The sequence below is a fragment of the Rissa tridactyla genome, chromosome 4 (assembly GCF_028500815.1).
Source record: "Rissa tridactyla isolate bRisTri1 chromosome 4, bRisTri1.patW.cur.20221130, whole genome shotgun sequence".
In the NCBI taxonomy this organism is placed as follows: Eukaryota; Metazoa; Chordata; class Aves; order Charadriiformes; family Laridae; genus Rissa; species Rissa tridactyla.
In genome coordinates this window covers 27,301,500-27,320,191 of record NC_071469.1, presented here as the reverse complement: position 1 = coordinate 27,320,191, position 18,692 = coordinate 27,301,500, and the positions used below count along the sequence as shown (strand labels likewise).

Below are 18,692 nucleotides of genomic sequence, written 5' to 3'. Positions count from 1 at the left end.
CAAACTCTGCCGAAATCTATGCTTTCTTCAGGGTCGTGTCCAGTTGTGTTTTGAATGCCTTCAGGACGGTGACCCCAGGACCTCTCTGAGGTTTATGTTCCCGCTTTTGACCACCCTCATGGTGAAAAATGTTCCTTTCTATGGAGTTGGAGTTTCCCTTGCTGCAACCTGTGTGATCAGTGTCTCTTGTCACTGCGAGTGCACACTGATGACTTGTGTTCAAATTATTGTCCGCATATCCCCAGGTCCTTTTCTGCAGAGTTGCTCCTTAGCCAGCTGGTCTCCAGCCTGTACTTATGTGTGAGGTTATTCTGCCCCAGGTGTAGGACTTTGTATTTATTGTTGTTGGTTTACATCAAACATTTATATCAGTCCTTTGCTCTACCTTGTAAAGGTTTCTCTGAATGGTAGCCCTGTGCTTCCTCCAATGCATCAGCCATTCTCCCCAATTTGATGTCATCTACAAACTTGATGGGGGTCTATTTAGTTCCATTATCCAACTCCAGATTTGGATGTACTGATTAAGTGTTTTCTGGAAGAGCTACAAATGTGGATTAATATGCTTTTACTTATCTTTTTTTCTCTCCAATCCTGATACCATCCAACTCCTGTATGTTCTCAGTAAGTCTGTGCTTTGCTGGATGAATACCACTGAATGATGCTCAGTTTTTACATGTTATTATTTAGCCATTGCATTGTTTTGCTTGTGACCATATAGTTGGGATACAGACACGTGATGATCAGTCACTGCATGGAGGTACTTATGGTCTGTGGTTCAAGAGGAGAGGGAGCTGTGTGGAAGACGCTGCCTTCACTCTCCTGCGCTGAACCTCACTCAGTTATTGGAAAAAAATGAACTAGACTGAGTCTGTTACTGAAAGTGTTGATGTCTCCTTATCCTCCTCATTTAGGTACTATATCAGTGAACAGCAGACGCACCCCATTCACCGCTAGTGGGGAGAGTGAGATTCTAGATCTGGAAGGCGACATGTACCTCGGTGGGCTGCCGGAGAACCGGGCAGGTCTCATCCTTCCCACAGAGCTCTGGACAGCAATGCTGAACTATGGCTACGTCGGCTGTATCCGAGACTTGTTCATCGATGGACGAAGCAAGAACATCCGGCAGCTGGCAGAGGCGCAGAATGCTGCAGGCGTCAAGTCCTCCTGCTCCCGCCTCAGCACCAAGCAGTGCGACAGCTATCCGTGTAAGAATAATGCAGTCTGCAAGGATGGCTGGAACCGCTTCATTTGTGACTGCACTGGCACCGGCTATTGGGGTAGAACGTGTGAGCGAGGTAAGCTGAGTTTCCTGACCTCAGTTACACAGAGATGAAAGTATGCAGGAGGACTAGAACAAAATCCAATTTTTCCATGAAACTTTCCCCTGCCCTTGTTGGTCTTCCCAATGCTAAGTTCCAGTCCCCACGCTAAGAAAGATTTCTTCTCTGATCATTTCCTTCCAGTCTTTTCTACCTTCATTTCGTGAGCTTGCCTTCTTCATCTGCCACTTCGCTCCCTAAGCCTTCTGAAGACCTTGTCTTCAGGTTCCAGGATTTCTTTGACTGAATATGGTTTGTCTCCTAAGGCAGAAAATGATGCTGCATGCCAGAAGTCTCGGGCAAATTACTTGAAACAGTACCAAGTGTGAACTTGAATTATGACGATTTTTCTTGCATGGGACTGATGATGTATCCCAGTTCTGTCTAGTCTTCCTCTTTTTTTCATGGTAGGATTTCCTTGATGGCTGTTTATGGGTAAAACCAGCTAAGAAAAACTGTTAAGAGCAACATGTCTCCAAGTTCGCCTCTGATAAGGCAAATCTGTAGGAGATGTTTGGAGATGCTCTGCATCTTATTTTTATTCCTTCTCACTGGTGATTTAAAGACACATGATTGGAGGCACAAGTAATGCTGGTACAGGCAAGCAAAATGTCTGTGTTCTAGGCCACATAGAAAGGAATTTACTAATTGGGATATCTGAGCTATATATTTCTCAAATACCAGGTGGTTCCATTAATTGTTGTTATCCTTACTGTGCTGGTGCCACCCTCAGAATGAGGTAGGTGAATGGTTTTAAAAAAAAACTGATGGGCTAAGATGACTGAGAAAAGAAAATACTTCCTAAAGGGTGGGTTTTTTTATATCAAAACTAATCTTTCTGTTAATATTTAGCCATTAGCACTGCATTCTGGCTGAACTGCACTCACAGTACACCCAAGAATTACCTGTAAACTGTTAGCACTTGGGGATTTCAGCCCCTTCTTTCTATTACCTTACTTGTCACCATAGGCTAGTGGTTATAGCATCTTAGCATTGGAAATTCAGATATTTTTGAGCTTCTGCCATAAATATTTGAGAAGCTCCTTTCCTACTCAGTGTCCCCCTGTGCATTTTTTATTATTGATCGTAGTACCATGCCACTTATGAGAAAGAACGTGGAAGTTAGGTACACTGCATAAAATATTAGGCAGAATGGAGATTTGTAATTCATTCACTCTCCAGAGGATTCTCTTCTTTGCAGGAAGTTTTTGTTAATGACCAAATTTCTTCCTGTAGACTGGATGGATGGGTTGTTTAGGTTTTACAGCACAAGATCTATGATCATTCATAAAGCTTCTCACGGCCAGCAATTTGTAGCATGATGCCCTAAGCAGCAATAGTAGTTAATTGCCAGTGGTCCTTAAAACAGCTGAAGCATCAACAGTGCCACCCATGCTGTGAGGACATGGGTGAAAATGTAAGATTCATGGGCACTGGCTATGGCAATGTCAGCTCAGCAGTTCTTTCTTGTAGACTGCATTGGAATAGAAGATTCCGAAAAACATCAGAGGTTTTCTCAGCCACAGCTTTGGGAATTGTTTTGGCCAATTGTTGTGTGATTAGGTTTTGGACACATTATTGTTCCCCCACAAAATTGCAGTTATTCTTGCCCTTGGTCTGTCTTTAGTATTAGGAGTGACCAACTCTGCGATTCAGGACTTTCTGGGCTCTCTCTCATGTCCATCTCCTGACATAACATAAAGAACAGGATTCATCTGGTGTACCTTTAGATATCTATGGTGTTGGCTTTTACTCCTTTTATCATCAGTGAAAAGAAATCAGTAGGGTAAGAGCACGTAAGCATTTTCATTTAAGAGAAATGAATCTCAAGTCTGTCCTGAGATCTGTAACTTGGTCATGCTCTGGCCAGCACCAGTATGAATAAGGAAGATACATGTATGAATGCATGTTCTACCAGCATGGGAGCTTGAGGTCCTAATAAATATGTGTTAGAATCAGAGCATATTTGAGGTTATCAAAACAATGATGTTGTAGATCAGGACAACATAAAAGACATATGCAGAGGTCCTAATCCTGAGAAACTCATTTTGTCTATAACTAGAAAGTACAAACCCCTTACTAGCGTAGGCCCAGCGTCAGGCAAAACATAGCTTTCATGTTCCTTGGCAATGCGAGAAGCAGCTCACAGGGAATAAATATTTGTAGACTGGATACATGAAAGGAGTTGTGCAGGTTGAAGTGTATTTGACTCCACAACATTTATTGTGGTGTTACATAGCAGCCTCATACTGCTCTGATACAACTACTTGGTATCAGGCAACTGCGTTAGTGCACAGTCATTTTGCCTCCATGAACAAAAGTATTGCAGGCTACCAATGATATTTTTCATTCTCATGGTCTGACACCCAAGGATTGTTGCAATTCCTGACTTCAGCTGGCCTGTGATCCAAATACTGTTGGAAAAGTTGAGATGGAGACTGGGAAGGGAATCAAAGTGAGAGATGCTGCCATGCCACAGCGGCACTTCTGCGTAGTGACTAAAGGGCTGCCACAGGACTGGGGGGAGCCAGGCTGGTGCGTAAGGGGAGGAATGAAGAAGGAGCAGGCTAGCTCTTTTAATAAGAGACAGGTATTGACCCACTTTTCCAGTCTGCTATCTGTTATCCAAGAAGGGCTGTCTCACTCTCTTTACTCAGTCCTTGGCCTTCTGTCCTGTTAAAAGAGAAGAGCGTAACTCTTGGAAGGGGTTTGCAGCCCAAGATGTAGAGTAAGGGTTAAAGGCTCAGGGGAGCCTAGAATAAAGAATTTTCTATGCCTGTTGGCTACCAGGAAAATCACCCTTTATCACAAAGCAAAGCACATACTTAACATTTATTTAAGGTACTAAAAACACAAGACATACGTACAATTCCAGGGAGAGAAGCGAATGATTCATTTGTTGTTGATGGTAAAGTCTATCTCCCGTTTCCAGGTATAACATTTCTACGTTTATAATGCTGTATTTCTCATACATTTTATACTTTGCCATATAAAGGACATTATATGCCTAAAAGGGACTCGAGAAGGAAATTGATTGTTTCATAGCTAGAAAAGAGGTTTGGATTCTTTTTATTCATGGTGAAACAATACAAATACGCGATATTCAGTGTGTCACCTATATCTAAAGCCTGTGGGAGTTTGTCCTGTCAGTGAAATAACACCTCTGTGTATTCAGCAAGTTACACTGGCTGCAACATAGACTTTGGTTGCAGTGATCTGCTCAGGCAGTACTTCCGTGCAGGTGGAGAAACCTTGCTGTGGCTGCAGTTTGAGAGGGCACAGAATGGACAACTGCTGCCAAGGCCTCAAATTCATTCATACAATTCCAGTATCTAATCGATCATTCAGTATTGGCCATGATGTAAGCAGACAAAAGTGTTTTCAGTCTTAGTGTCGCAGCTTCTAAGGGTAATATAGTCCCTCCTTGGGGTAACTGAAATTGCATAGAAGAGATGGGGTGAGATATGGCAAAGACCAGTTCATGTTTGATGTGTCTCCCACCCAAGGCAGGGTATGTCAGGGAGTCAAAAGCGCTGGTAGGACTCCTCCAGTTCTTTCAGTAACTCTATGTTTTTCCTGTACTAACTAGGGAAGAATATTCTTGGGAGACAAATCATGAAGGCTTCTATCGGGTATGCTTACATTCAAGTCCTTGCTGTAGAAACTAGAATAAATGGACATCTGTGTAATCCTCAGAAAGCCTGAGACAAAGTACTTCAGCTAAACAAGACTCTTCTCAGTCTTCACACATTTCACTTGATCTGCTTGTGAGACTGTGTTTCTCTCCAGCTCAATAGCCAGTGGCAGGTGACACAGAAGGGTGAGGAGATGAAAGTGCAATGGGATTCATGGGCCAGAAGTGCTCAATGCCAGGCTGTGAGGCTAAGCAAAGGCAGCAGCAAATGCTGGCAATTAGCTAGATGTGGTCCCCATTTCACACTTTGCACCAGAGTCTGTGCTGACCAGGTAACTCTTATTTATTTATTTATTTTCTTAAATCCTTGAGCTTCCCATTCTCTATCATCTTTCCATAATGGTTCTCTGCTACCCAGTCTAACTCAGTGTGACAATGGTGGAAATCATATGTGAGAAGAGCCTTTTCAAGCCATGGTTAAAATTAAGGAGATGCTATAAACATAGCAGCATTTGGGTGAGTTTCTGATATTCCAGAGATTCCACGGTAGCTGTTGGAAGGGAGCGATGGTGTGCCTGTCCACCATGCTAGGAAGTAAAACTCTGCTGGCTTTGCAAGTGGCCGGAACTCAATTCAAGTAGTATTGTGACCTCCTTCTTTAGATACCTTGGATAAGTACTCTCAGATTAAAAATGTAGAAGCCTGGCAATGAGGACCTGTGCTATATGTCTAAGTTCCCTGTGCAGTCTGTGGATGGAGGTGGTTGCTTCTCAGGGGAAATTCAAAGCAACAACACGATCTGCTTGCCTCCTTTTGTTAATTTGCCTGTCTCATTTTATTGATTATGTGGAGATTCTGGTCTGATAATTCAGTATTGCTGCACTCCAGAAGGTAACTGTCTGTGCTGGGAAGGAACTGACAGTGCCAAACTGCCAAGACTACCAGGCTGACAAATAAGAGGATGTCTTGTTTGGGGTGGGGGCATAAAGCAAATAAAATAGAAAAGAAGCTAATAGACAGGACACAATCCCTCCTGCAAGTGATGTTCTGAGTGTCTTGTAATCTGGTAACGATCTCGCCTCCCCCTGCTCCCTGAGCTCTCTGCTCTCCTGTTATATCTGAGTATGTATGGTGGAGAGCAAGATTCAATCATGCCAGAAAGAATCCTTAAGTGAAAGCCAGTTTTTGGGTGTCTCTGAAATGAATGGCAGGCACAGGGAGTGGATTTGTGATGGAAGTTATGATTGCAAGTACATATTGAGGCTTTGTACTGAGTTTGCTAGGTCGTGGGTTGCGGTGTGTTGGGCATTAGGGAAAAAATACCTTGGGAGCTTGTACTCTTGGCAGTATTTAGTCATTTTTGCATCTTAGAGTTTTACAGAAGAGTAACAGAGAACAGTGTCTGCAGTGCAGCCTCTCTCTTCTAAAGTATCTTGTTCCAACAGATCTGCTGTTTTGCTAGTTAGTTTGAAATAAAGGACATAACGTATCTGAAAGCCCACGGGAATGTTTCCTAAATGCTCTTCAGTAATCAGATGTAGGGCAGGCTTTGGGAGAATTGACAAAAAGGATCCTCCAATGCAATGGGTAGCATGCTTCCTCCTGTTGCATGGTAACTACCTTCTCATACTGGATCCAGTAAAAATCAGGGTGAGTAGCAAGTCTTGTCAGCAAGAAGGGCTGGAGGACTGCTACAGACATGCAGGGGGGTGGGAAGGATGGGTTGGTGCAGCTACTGTGAAGCATCTTTAGTGTTTTTTAAGTACTAATGTCTTCTGTACCCTTTGGCTTCTAATTTGTTAGTATTTGACAGCAGTTGCAGCATCATGTCAGTGCGCCCCCGCTGTTAATTGCACTTAGGGTGTATAGAGGTCAGAGTCGGGATCTGGCTCACGGAGGATGATGTACTTTGCTGGGATAACCAAGTACCTCCTCACAACCCATGGATTTTTCTGAAAAGGACCCCAAAGCCCCTGGCATTAAACAAGCAGGAGGAAAGGAATGTGTGTTGTATTCACATTAGCTGTTTTCTGCAGCTGCGGGGAAAATGCCATGGGCTCAAAGAGGTGCCCGAGGTCTGTTCTTCTGCGGATCCCGAAAGCTCTCTGCACACCTTCCTTCTGCTGAAACACTGAGAGGGACTGCAGAGGGCAAAAGCCCAGCAAGGACACAAAGCAAAAGATGACTGAAAATCAGATTATTTTAGGCCAATGAAAATCAAATGTTGTTGATCGCTCACTTTTTAATGTTTTCTCCCACTTAATTGCCTTGAGTGGAGTGGTTGTTTGTTTATTTGGGGGTTTTTTTGGTTTTTTTTTTTTTTTTTTTTTTTTTTTTTAATTAAGAGGCCTATACTGATAAGATTAGAAAAGGCAGGTTGGTATGAGACTGCTGTCCATTTAAGACTGAAATAAAAGACACTGAGGTTTAAATTTTAAACCTTTGAAGTTAATTGCTCAGAACTGGACATAGCCCGAGTCTTTTCCAGGTAAGAAAGAAAAAAAAAAAAAGTCTTGTTCCAGCCCTTTCCTTTTACTGAGCAGTGTTCATTGCAGCAAGACAGCAGTTGTCCTCCCAAGGGCTGGAATCAGTGTCCCTTCCTGTTTGGGTTTGCTCACAGGTGGCTGATTAACACCCTGAGCAAACCAGGCTTTTTCTGTGTTTTGTGGCACACTGTGAGCGGCGATGTACCTGCTGTTGGCAATGCTGATGTTGAGCAGAGGGCTACGCATTTTATTATCTGCCAAGTACCTTTATAGCAATGTTTGCTAAGAACAGCTTAATGACAACACACATCTGCCCATTATGTATGCAATAACCGGAGATGTTGTAAAATTACTGGTAATAAGAAATGCTACAAAATCATTTACTGCGTGGTTTAAGTGCCGCATGCTTTGCTGTCTCAAGCACAGGTAGCAGCACAGATTTCTTTTTTATTTTAGTGAAGATACTTGGTGATGATTATGTATTTGAAGGTTTGTTTAAAAAACGTTAAATGCGTTGATGCTTTTTGGACTGTCCAGACCTTCTGAGTCTGCAGTGTGATGCTAGATAATTGCTGAAAATACATTTTCTTATAGGACTGACAGGTCCCAGGGGTGCTGGACACATTAAGAGAAAAGTCTTTGCTGCAGTGTTTTAATGCCTTTTAATCCCTGTTGGATCTTGAATATTCAACGACATTAGGAAAGTCAAAACATCAGAATAATTTTTATGATTTCATGAGATAAAGTAAAAGACATTAGAAACCAGAAGGTCTGTTCTAGAGCTCATCCGTTCATTGACTTACCGGTACCAGAGAGGTCCCTATTGTACAATTTCCTAAACTGTCTGCAAACTGCAGAAAAAAAGATTCCACCTGAATTTAGAAAAAGAGTTCACACAATCTCTTCACACCCATTTTAATGTGTTCCTCACTAATCTTATAGTAAAGCCTCCATTGAATATGACCTGAGGCATGTTAGCTTTTACTAAGGGTATTTGTATGAAAAGTTCATTTTCTCACTTGCCATCAATCCATTTGTAAAACCTGTGGCTGTTCCCTCTCTGGCTGGCCCAAGCAGCTACTACTTTGGTATATGCTGTACACAATTCTGCTCAAGAAACACAGGCCTGGCCTTCCTGGGCTCAGCTCCCTCGCATATCTCCCTAATGACCGGGTGTCAGAGCAGAAGGCTACAATCGGTTGTGTAAGTGCTGGATTATTCTACTATATTAGGTTTTAATGTATCCTCCATCTCTGCATCCTTTTCTTGCCTTCCATGGGGTAACTTCTGTTCTAACATCCAGACAATTCCCAAGATGCTCATGAGATGTTGTGCTAGATTCAGTAGGGACAGTGTAGCCAAGGTGAGGCTTGTAAGGGAAGAGAAACAATATGAAAGAGCAATTTCAGAGTCTCTCATTTCTGTTGATTTATATTGTGATCCTTTCCACTCATCGTAACTTTATTGTCCATAGATGTTTATATTCAGTCAAAATCCACTCTTGAATATATGTTGTTTCTAGGACAAGCGATGGCATTTGTTGCCTTGTAATTCCTTTGTGATATCCTCAGTACAGAAGAGTGTGCGGTTAATTCTGCAGTCAGGGTGATTACATCTCTTTGGGAAAAGATCATTTCATGGTCTTTAGGCTGTTGAACTTTAACTTCGAAGAGTCTCATTGATGTGACAATCTCCAGCAGCCTTCCCTGAGCAGCTGGAAATTCCAAGACCGTATAAAAATCAACTGATTGTCTCTCCTCTATTTTATAATGACATGGGTATGATTTTTGGTCTGTGTGTTCTTTCCTGTTTCTTCATCCTGTCTCCATCATCATATGCTCTTGATATTTAAGACCACTCCTGCCTTCCATGCTGCATGTGAATTTGTTACTACTCCAGGTGCTCTTTATCTCATCTGAATATGGTAATTGATGGCACAGAAGAAGATAATTTCTGCTGTTTTTCTCTAAACTTCTGTGTTTCTGTCTGTTTATTGCTGAGTGTAGCTTTCAGAAGGTCCTCCCAGTTCAAGAAATATGATTATACAAAACTGTATTAGATTTTGTGCTACTGTCAGCTCCTGTAAAGAGCACTTGAGCAACAAAAAAAGATGTTGATGGGTAGATGAGTATGAACATTTGGCTAACGCTTTTTAGCATCTTATACTTTTGTTAGTATAGGCCTCTTCTACAAGACTACTATTAGTGTGGCATATTTGTTTGTCTGCTGCTTTATAAGTGGCAGCTGAGAATAATGGCTTCCCCTTAATACAAGCCACAAAATACACCCTGTCTATAAGTCAAGGCACAATGCTGCTCAGGTAACTCTCAGATTAAGGGACAGCTTGTCATAGCAGGTCAGTCTTGCCTGAATCCCACTGTATCAGAGGAAGGTAGAATTTACTAAAACTTGGATCGTCTGAAGTGGTAAGTCACCCTGAAGAAAGGAAATACTTTTTCGCCTTCTCATCCTCGCTTTCCCAGGTAACTGCCAGGAACACACATAATGGCATGTCACATGTATCATCCAGAATGGGCTTGCTTACTTTGAGTATGCACCATGTCTGTTATGATCTGTCAGGTGTCTAGAGATGAACTGATGACACTGGGTGGAAGAATCGCTTCAGACTACATGGTGTCTTTGAGTCTCTTATTGCTCAGTGGCTGATCTCAGTCCCTGTGGCTTCATACCCCCATTCCTTTGCATACCCTCGAATCAGACTGGTTTTCTGCTGAGACTACCGGTTGTCCCTGCAATTAATGGGAATATCTTGATGGAAGTGGCCAGGATGAAGTAGATTCATTTGTCATGAAAAATTATTTCCAATATTTAAAATTACTATATAGACCTTGGAGATGTTATCTGTGAAATTAGCTTTCCCTATCTCTCCACTTTGCCCAGTTGAAGCTATCAAGCTGAAAGGCAGGCACTGGCACAGTGCATTTTCTATCTCATTTCTTCTCCTCTATTCATCTCAGAGGGAGAGGAAAGACTTGGCATTCATGATGCTCCCTTAATTGACTCCCTCTCTCCATGCAAAGATAGGCAGTCAGCCCTTGGACACTTTGATTGATTGGATGAGGCTATTATGTGATATGAAAAGGATATGCAAAAGCACAGCCATCACCGCAAGCATGGAAAGGTCCTACTTGGTGGTGTATATTGGTTCATCCGGATCTGCTTGGTTTGTCTGCCTTCTCTCACATGCATTTAATCCACAGAATAGCTCACATGGTGGTCCTGGTGAATCTGCCACCACTAGGTACCGGTCTCCAAGGTATGGCTCTCCAGAGGGAATCCATTCTCACTCACTCTGCTAAAGGGTCTGAGAACGTATAAAGGAAAGATAATTTTCATCATCTTTATTCGCTTCCTTATCAACATCCTTGTTTTTTTTCTGGGTAATCGAGAACAAGGAGGTTAAAATTGGGAGATAAGGTGCAGAAGAGGGAAACTGTAACCTGATAAATCAAATCTTAATACAAGTTTCAGAGTGACTTCCTGCTTTGTGATGATTATAGGCGGTGAGTAGGTGGACAGGTAAAATGCAAAACTCAGGAGATATCCATCACAGTAATGCAAAAGTTATCGCACTGAAGAGACACAAAAGCAGGGAGGATGTACACGAAAAGCAGCCTCGTAATGAATGCTGATGGTCTCATGATGCTCCCATGTTTTATGGCCTGCAGCTGTTGACTTCTGAAGTTCTGCCTGTTAAGATCAGCCTGGGCCCTTCAGGTAGGGGTTTCCTACCACCCTAATCTTGTGTTCTTGTGAGCAACTTAGCTCCGTTTCTGAACAAGGAAGAATTGTAATCCTTCATGTTGCAAGACTGCTAAAGGGAGCAGAAGGACAGGGCAGGTTGGAGGGGATTTCTGTTGGAAGTCGTATCAAAGCACTAGAGTTTAGGATTCAAATGGAGTCATATGGAATCAGACTTTTAAGTCAACTACCGCAATACCTGCAGGCCCCATTTCAAACTGCTGAGAAAAGAAAAATATGGTATTTTAAATAGTGAATTTTTATCCACTACCTTTCATTAAATGAGTAAAAATGGAAAATGACAATTCAGCCCTCAGCTGGAAAGCATGTTAGATTGACAGCTGTGGGAGTCCTAGGCTTGTGCTCAGAATGAGAAATATATACAGAGTAGCTGTCCTTTATATACCTTATTCCTCTCTTGGAGGAGTATTTGCATTAGGGATTAGAAGGTAGGTCAGTCTTCCTGACCTTGCCCGGTCTTTGGTAGAGCTGCAAAGTAGGGTGGTGAAGGGAGGAACTGTTCTTCTCTAGCTCGATTTCCTCTCTGTTGTTGTTTGTGTGACTGCTGAAGACAGAGCGAGCCATGAGGCAGCTTAGCACACCCAGCCCAGGGAACGCAGCAAGGGGGTTTGAGCTGAGCGGAGCAAAATGGAGTTTGTGCTGTGTGTATCATCTGCCACGTTAGGACAAGATTTACCCCTGAACAAGTGATTGGCAAAAGGCATATGCTTGCTTCATAGTGAGAAGGAAGCAAGAATACAGAAACCACCTCAAATATTTTATAGTTTTATTATTGGTTGGTTGCGTTTTTTTCTGTAGATCTCTCTGTCATGAGTGTTTGTGATTGAAGAGAAAAATGAGGTCAAAGGAAAGACTCTTGACATATTAAGAAATTTCAAAAGATCTAGAGCCCTTACAGTAGTGTATAGAGTCTAGTTCCTAGATGTGGAAGCCTAACAATTCAGTGCCTAGTCATGGAAACATCCAGATTTTCACCATTTTGTTACCACCTCCCCAGCCCAGTTCTCTTCCGTTGCAGTCCGACTTTTTGATGTAAACCCCAAAAGTCACTGCTACTCCGATTACGATGATCAGCTTTCCTGTCCAATTTGTGCAAATCTTTAATTCTGCATTTGCGTTTGATTGTTGTGTCCTCTTAGAAGACCTCTCAGTGCTGAGGTTTAGCCTTTCCCTCCCTGTCAAGAGTTAGTGGGGGATGATTTAGCACTGCAGCCAAGGTGCTTGCCTCAAAGCTGTGTTTTTAATAATTTCAGCTTTTCTTCTTGTTGAACACAGGGTTGGGCACCTGAGGATGTGGATAATGTAAGGCACAGGTAATAGTTGGCAGTTCACTTTTTACCAGTCCCAGTCTGATGCTGGGAGTACCACTATGGTGTGAAGGAGCTGCCATGAGCCACCTTGGTGAAGGGAGTGGAGATTGTCCAGAGTTCCGCGGAATGGAGATTCGCTCTCTGTCACCACCTCTTTTCTGAGGCAACATCATAGTTCAGTATCTTGTTCAAATGCTTGTAAGCCATTCCCCTAAGCCTGCTGGGTTCCTTCTGGTACCTCACCTTCCAGTCCGATCAAATTTCACTTTTTTGTCTGGTGCAGAAGAGCAAGGAATGTCCTGGAAGATTTCTTGGAGTGTGGGAAAAGAGGGGACAAGGGAAGGAACGAATAGAGCTTTGTCAAACAAAAGGCTGGTATCTTTTTCTTGTGTCATTTTATAGCTTGCAACCTTTCCGGGTAAAGCAATTAGGCAAACCAGAAAGGATCAGAGTAAAGAGAAACAGAAATCATTTATCATGCTATTTTTTAAATGTCTTGCTTTGGTTTTGCTTTATCTCTTGATTTCTTTATTTAAAGTCAAAGGCACTTGGGCTGCTTTAAGAAAAAATCAAAACATAAAGGAACACCACAAATAGCCATGTCGAAGAGTAATGAATCCAGCAGACAGGAAGGACTCGTGTCCAAATAAAAAAGGCAGAAAAGTGTAGGGTGGAATTGGTATTGACTGTGCAACGTGCACAGTGCTAATGGACCTGCAGAAGAAACAAGAACATTGCAGCCATAAAGTGAAAACCTGATCCGCTGTGAATACAGATGAGAGTGGGAAACACAGTGCTTTTATGGGGCTGCATTTGCACACATGGCCTCTTGAGCTAACCTGCTTAAAAAGTCAGAGTGACAGGATGTAGATTAGCAATCAGCATCCTCATTTAGCCATTTCTCCCCAGGTTGATTTATACTGCTGTGATTTCTCTTTCCTTTTGTCTTTTCCTTCTGGCTGGGGACCATTTGCTGAGCCCATCTATTCTCTTTTCCACTGTTTTTTTTTTTTTTTTTCTGAGTGAAGCCATAAAAGTTTGTGTGTGTGTGTGTGTTGCCTACAGTTCATACCCTAGACAATGCCACCAGCCAGGCTTCAGTCGGTAAGTCTTCCAGGAGAAGCAGCTTTGAAACAGCTGCCATGTCTCTTCTGCTGAGAATTGTTTTTTCCAGACACACTGTTGCTCAGATGAGGGAGGGATACTGGCATGTATCCACTTGATCAATGTGCTTCATCAAAGCATTGATCAACAAATTCCTATGAAAACTGTGTGGCACCTGTAGCTTTCTTCTCCCATGTGAATCCTTTGAAAAGGGGAGTATCCTGTTAAGAGCAGAAGAGATTGTGCATGCTAAGAGCTGTAATTCAGCATCTTTTTGGGTGCCTACTATACATAACGTACACAGCAGGTGGCTGTATATTATGTTTTTTCCTGCTTCGTTATTGCTCCTCAGTTACATGCTTGAGCAACTCCTTGGTGAAGGCTACCTAGGAGGGCTTCAGGGCAGGAAGGAGGACCACCCAGATACAACTGGGAGGGGAGATACGAGGGTCCTAGCGTTAGACTTGTTTGTGTTTGGGACTGAGATGTCTTCAGTACTGAGGTGAGACAGAAGGGTTCAGGCAATGAACTGTAACCGATCTGACACTGTTTTTGAGACCGTCTCTGCACGTTGGCAATGGATTTTAGGCTATTCTCTGACATAGCAATGTGGGGCCTGCCAAATCTCACAGTATTAGCCCTCTCTCTGTAGAAGCCGGAGCTCGGGGGAATTTTTGTACCATTGCATACCGATAACACATGGTGGAACCATCAAACTTCCAAGGAACAGGCAAGGTCATAGCTGGGAGAAAGCCAGTAAGTTGCTGACCTCTCTACCTGTTTTTTGGCTATCAGAATAAGCTAAATAAACCTATATTCAACTGTTTACAAGGGTGCAGAATGATAATCCTATACAAAAAAGTGCCATTTTTGCATATATGCAGAGTATTTTCAAAAAGAGATAGATATCGTTATCATTTTATGTTTTGGGAAACTGTGATATAGAGCAATAAAGTTACCTACAGTAAGATTCAAGATTAAAAAAGTAATTAGCCACAGACCTGGGCTGAGGGGATTGCATTTACTTTACTGGGATTTAAATGTCTGAATCTAAGATATCAGATAATTCAGTCATTAGACTCTTAGGTCACTAAGCTACTTTTTCCACCTTGAAAAAGCTATCTGATGTCTCTCAAGTAATATTCGCAGATCTCTACAGACGTGGTGATATAGTCTTGGAATATTTGATTAGCAGTTCCTAGAGATAAATACTTGTATACTGTGATAGGATAGAGATAATTCATATCAGAACCCGAGCTGCTTCATCTTCTCCTCCTCTCCTGTTTTCCCACTCAGCAGAGCACTGATGAATCGCTTTGGCCCTTCAGCCATGCGGTAATGAAAAGCTGATTACCGTACAGCTCCCCACGGGTCAGCCTCTCTCTTATCCAGCATTGCACTCACTCCACTATCATTCCCTGCGTGCCTGGCCAGAATCCAGGGAACTCCAACTAACTAATACATGGAGGAAGTTAGCCAAGATGTGCTTATAAGACAAAAGTGAAGTTGTAGAAGCCTTAACTTAAGGAACAAATGAACATGAAGGAAATGTTATCTACTGCTACAGCGTGTGCAGTCCTGTTCGCTCTGCGAGACCATCCGCTTGCTGCCCCCATGGCAGTAACTGCAGGTGAACTGTGTGAGCATGGGCAGTTGTGTCATGTAAATTCAGCATCACTGCTGGGCTAAGGAGCAAATTTATTCAGGGCTTCTCACAAAACAAGCCTTGACATATATGGGACATCACTAATTCAGTGCTTCACAAAAGTATACAATACCGACATGCCTTGGGATTCTCTTTCTGGCCTGTATCGCTACAGAGAAGTTCACTTTTATGTGCCTTATCTTCCCCAGCTGCAAAAAAAACCCAGATACTTGAGACTTTTCCAAAGTCATAGAAGGGTTGCAAGGTGAAAAATTCATTAATCGTTAAGAACTTCAGATTCTAGGATGACAAAGATTGAAGACCAGCAAAATGTTAATTTTTGTTAATCTTTGACCTTCTGTTTCATAGCTTTTCTTGAGCTTAATGGACATCCTGCCCTGAGAATAGGTAGAAAACCTGACCTTGTGATTGATATTTATTTTTGTTTTATCTAGCTCATTTTCCTATTACTGCTATTAACACGTAATATTTTATTGTTTGTCAGTACAGAAACGTGGGCAGTGTTTGCTTTTGTGTATTAACAACTTGAGTTTATATCCCCAAAAGAACAACATTGCTCAGACCCACAATGTTTATTAAAAATCCTTAAAGGTCAGAGATTTTCTTCTAAAATAGCAGCGACTTTCTGTCTTTTGCTACTTTTCTATACCTGCAATACTAATGCAATCCTTGTGCAGTTGTTGAGAGACAGTGCTGGATTTTTTTGAGGTATACAAGCAACCTTTTGTAGATCAAATGCCATAATACTTGAACAACTCAAGGGGAAAAAACTTTCTAGTTTCTTTGACTTGAAATGGTAAAATTATTCATTGCCCTTTTTGAAGCACTAAACAAATGATGAGATTTTGTATGGTGCGTCAGGGATTGGCTGAATGTATTTAACTTGATAGTGATATGAGATTTACAGAGCACACAAGAAGGGAGCCTTAAATAGTTTTACCCATTGACCTTTGCCAAGATAATAAGCCTGAATATCAACTCCTCACCAGTTAAATTGTATACTAATGAAGTGACACTGAATACTCAGCTACAGGCATGCTATTGAGGAGTATTCCTGGTCACATGAGTAGAAATGTATATTCAAGAAATGTGAGTATAAAAAGAATATTCCCTTAACAAGCTTCCATAGCTATTTCTTATTAAAAAAAAAAAAAAGTGAAAAATGTGTAAAGAGGGTGCTGTCGAGCAGCTTAGACTGAAATCCAACAATATGAAGGAAATTGGCAAAAAAGTTGAAATATAATCAGGAGGCTGAAGGGAGGAATTATGGAGAAAGATTAGAAGAGTTCAGTACGTATTGCTTGGTAAAATGATAACCTGAGGGGAGGATGATGAATCAGCTCTAATAGGAGGAGTACCTTCCCAAAGAAGGGGAACGATTTAAGGAAGTTCACAGGACGTTAACTGTGGAATTAAATTAAGTTAGGGGTTAAATTAACAAAGCAAAACGGTTAATATCGTAGACAGCATCTCGATAATGAGCTGTATTTCATTTTGCGTTGTTTTGCAATAGCAGAAACCCTAGAGAAGGGATGGAAATCCCATCAGTTAGACACTGGCAATTAGAACGGCTAAACCAGCAGAGTATGGCCAGGCTGCTATATGCTTTAATGAAATATGCATTCTAAGAGGGAAGAAAGGGAAGGGAGCTGCATGATCTAGCCAGCTCTTCTGTTTCTAGCTTGTATGGATCTGTGAAATGTGTGCCTCAGAATAATGAAAACCTGGAAATGTCTTCCAACTTCAAAAGACCTATTTTTCTTTCTAAACCCTGCTCATGACTGGCTATGTTCTCCCAATTGGTGAGAACATGAATAAATTTATAAGATGTGCAAGACACTGATTCCCAAAGTATATTTAGCTTGATTCTTAATGTAATTACTTATTATAGTAACTCATACTGAATTAGGAAGGGTAGAATAGTTTATTGTGTAAAAATAACAACATTTTGATACCTCAGCTTTTTTGCTAGCTCTTAAGGAATTGTGGAACAAACTCCATGTTTAGGCAAATTAAAACCAATAACACATAGCATATGTTACAGTATCAGATGAGAAAAGAATGCCATTGAGGAAGGTATTGTCAAGTACACTGTAGGAAAAAGCTGTTGCTTGAAAAGTTCAAATCTGAATTTCTCATATGAGTAAGTGTAGCATGTGTCCAAGATCTTTCCAGGTTGCTGGTAAAGGAGAGCCTAGTGTGTGTAAGGCTCATCCTTCTGCTCATACGCTGGCTGGAGAGAAAGTGTAGCGCTAACTGTTCACCTTTGGGGCAGGTGGAGGACAGAGGCTTTTCTGACTGCCAAGCTGTTGTCCCAAATATTGCTCATCAGCATAAAAACCAAAAACAACAACAAAAACGTAGTCTGCCATTTAGTTCACTGACATTTAGTCGTGCTCGGTTGTGGACTTTTCTTGATCTTTGGCAAATTAATTAGTTTCTGATGTAAATCCTGACAAACCTCATGGTTGCCCTGTGTAGTGCTTTGGAGCTCATCAGCTTCTAGAGTAAAATCCCAAAGCATAAGCTACGTGCCTGTGATGTGAAGAGGCCATTAAGTAAGGACGGTGTTCACGGCAGCCCACAGGCTGCCAGTGGCTGTTGGGAAGCAGGGACAGGGTCCAGGTATCCAGAAGTGCATGCCACGTAGAGGATGCGCCAGTCTTCTCTCCTAGGTGCAGCCTTGATCTTGCTGCAGCCTTGAGCTCGATGCCCACATGAATATGAAATCCACATTCTAAAACCTGCTGCAAGATATAGATGCCAAATAGCATCAGATGTGGTCATACAGCTGCAGTGTGTTGATGAGGCACTTTGGTGCTCTGCCTAGTTGCTCTGCTTTTACATCCCCTTCTTTCCATTAAACAGAAACTCCTTTTGTGCCAGACTCTAAATTGCTTTCAGTTGTATGTCTTGATCTCTCCGCACGTCTAATTGTAGGATGCTCTGTCCAAGAGTTTTGCAAGTGAATGTGCACCTAGATTCCTGTATTCTTCGTTTTGGCAACCTTGTACCTTGTGGAGGGCGTGCTAGTGCCAGGTTTAAAAGCCATGGAAGCTTGGGAGCTTCTCAGACTGGACACCTATTATTGTGTGGTTTGGGTTTTTTTAATTAGATTGGTGGTGTTCTGTTGAGCTGTGTCAGGAGTGAGAGAGAAAAGCACTGTGATTTCCTCTTCCAGATGTGGATGAAATTAGGGAAGTATGACAGTCCCGCAGCAATCCTGTTGGTTTTGGTGCCTTTGTTGGAGCACAGCTGTGCCCAGCAGCTGGTCTGGAATCAGGGAACCAAGAAATTTGCACAGTTAGCAGATATAAATAGAGAATCTGTAACTATGAGAGACGCTTAACTCGGCAGTAAATAAATCCTAGTCCAAATAAAAGGCTAATT

At 42.0% G+C, this 18,692-nt stretch overlaps 1 protein-coding gene across 1 annotated transcript in view; it reads left to right on the top strand.

The window, feature by feature from the left end:
* LOC128908215 (neurexin-3) overlaps nt 1–18,692 on the top strand; it is a 431,350-nt gene that overhangs the window by 272,581 nt on the left and 140,077 nt on the right. Inside the window, exon 5 of the mRNA XM_054197919.1 lies at nt 912–1,295. Within this exon, the coding sequence (XP_054053894.1) occupies nt 912–1,295 (384 nt within the window). The remainder of the gene's footprint in view (nt 1–911; nt 1,296–18,692) is intronic.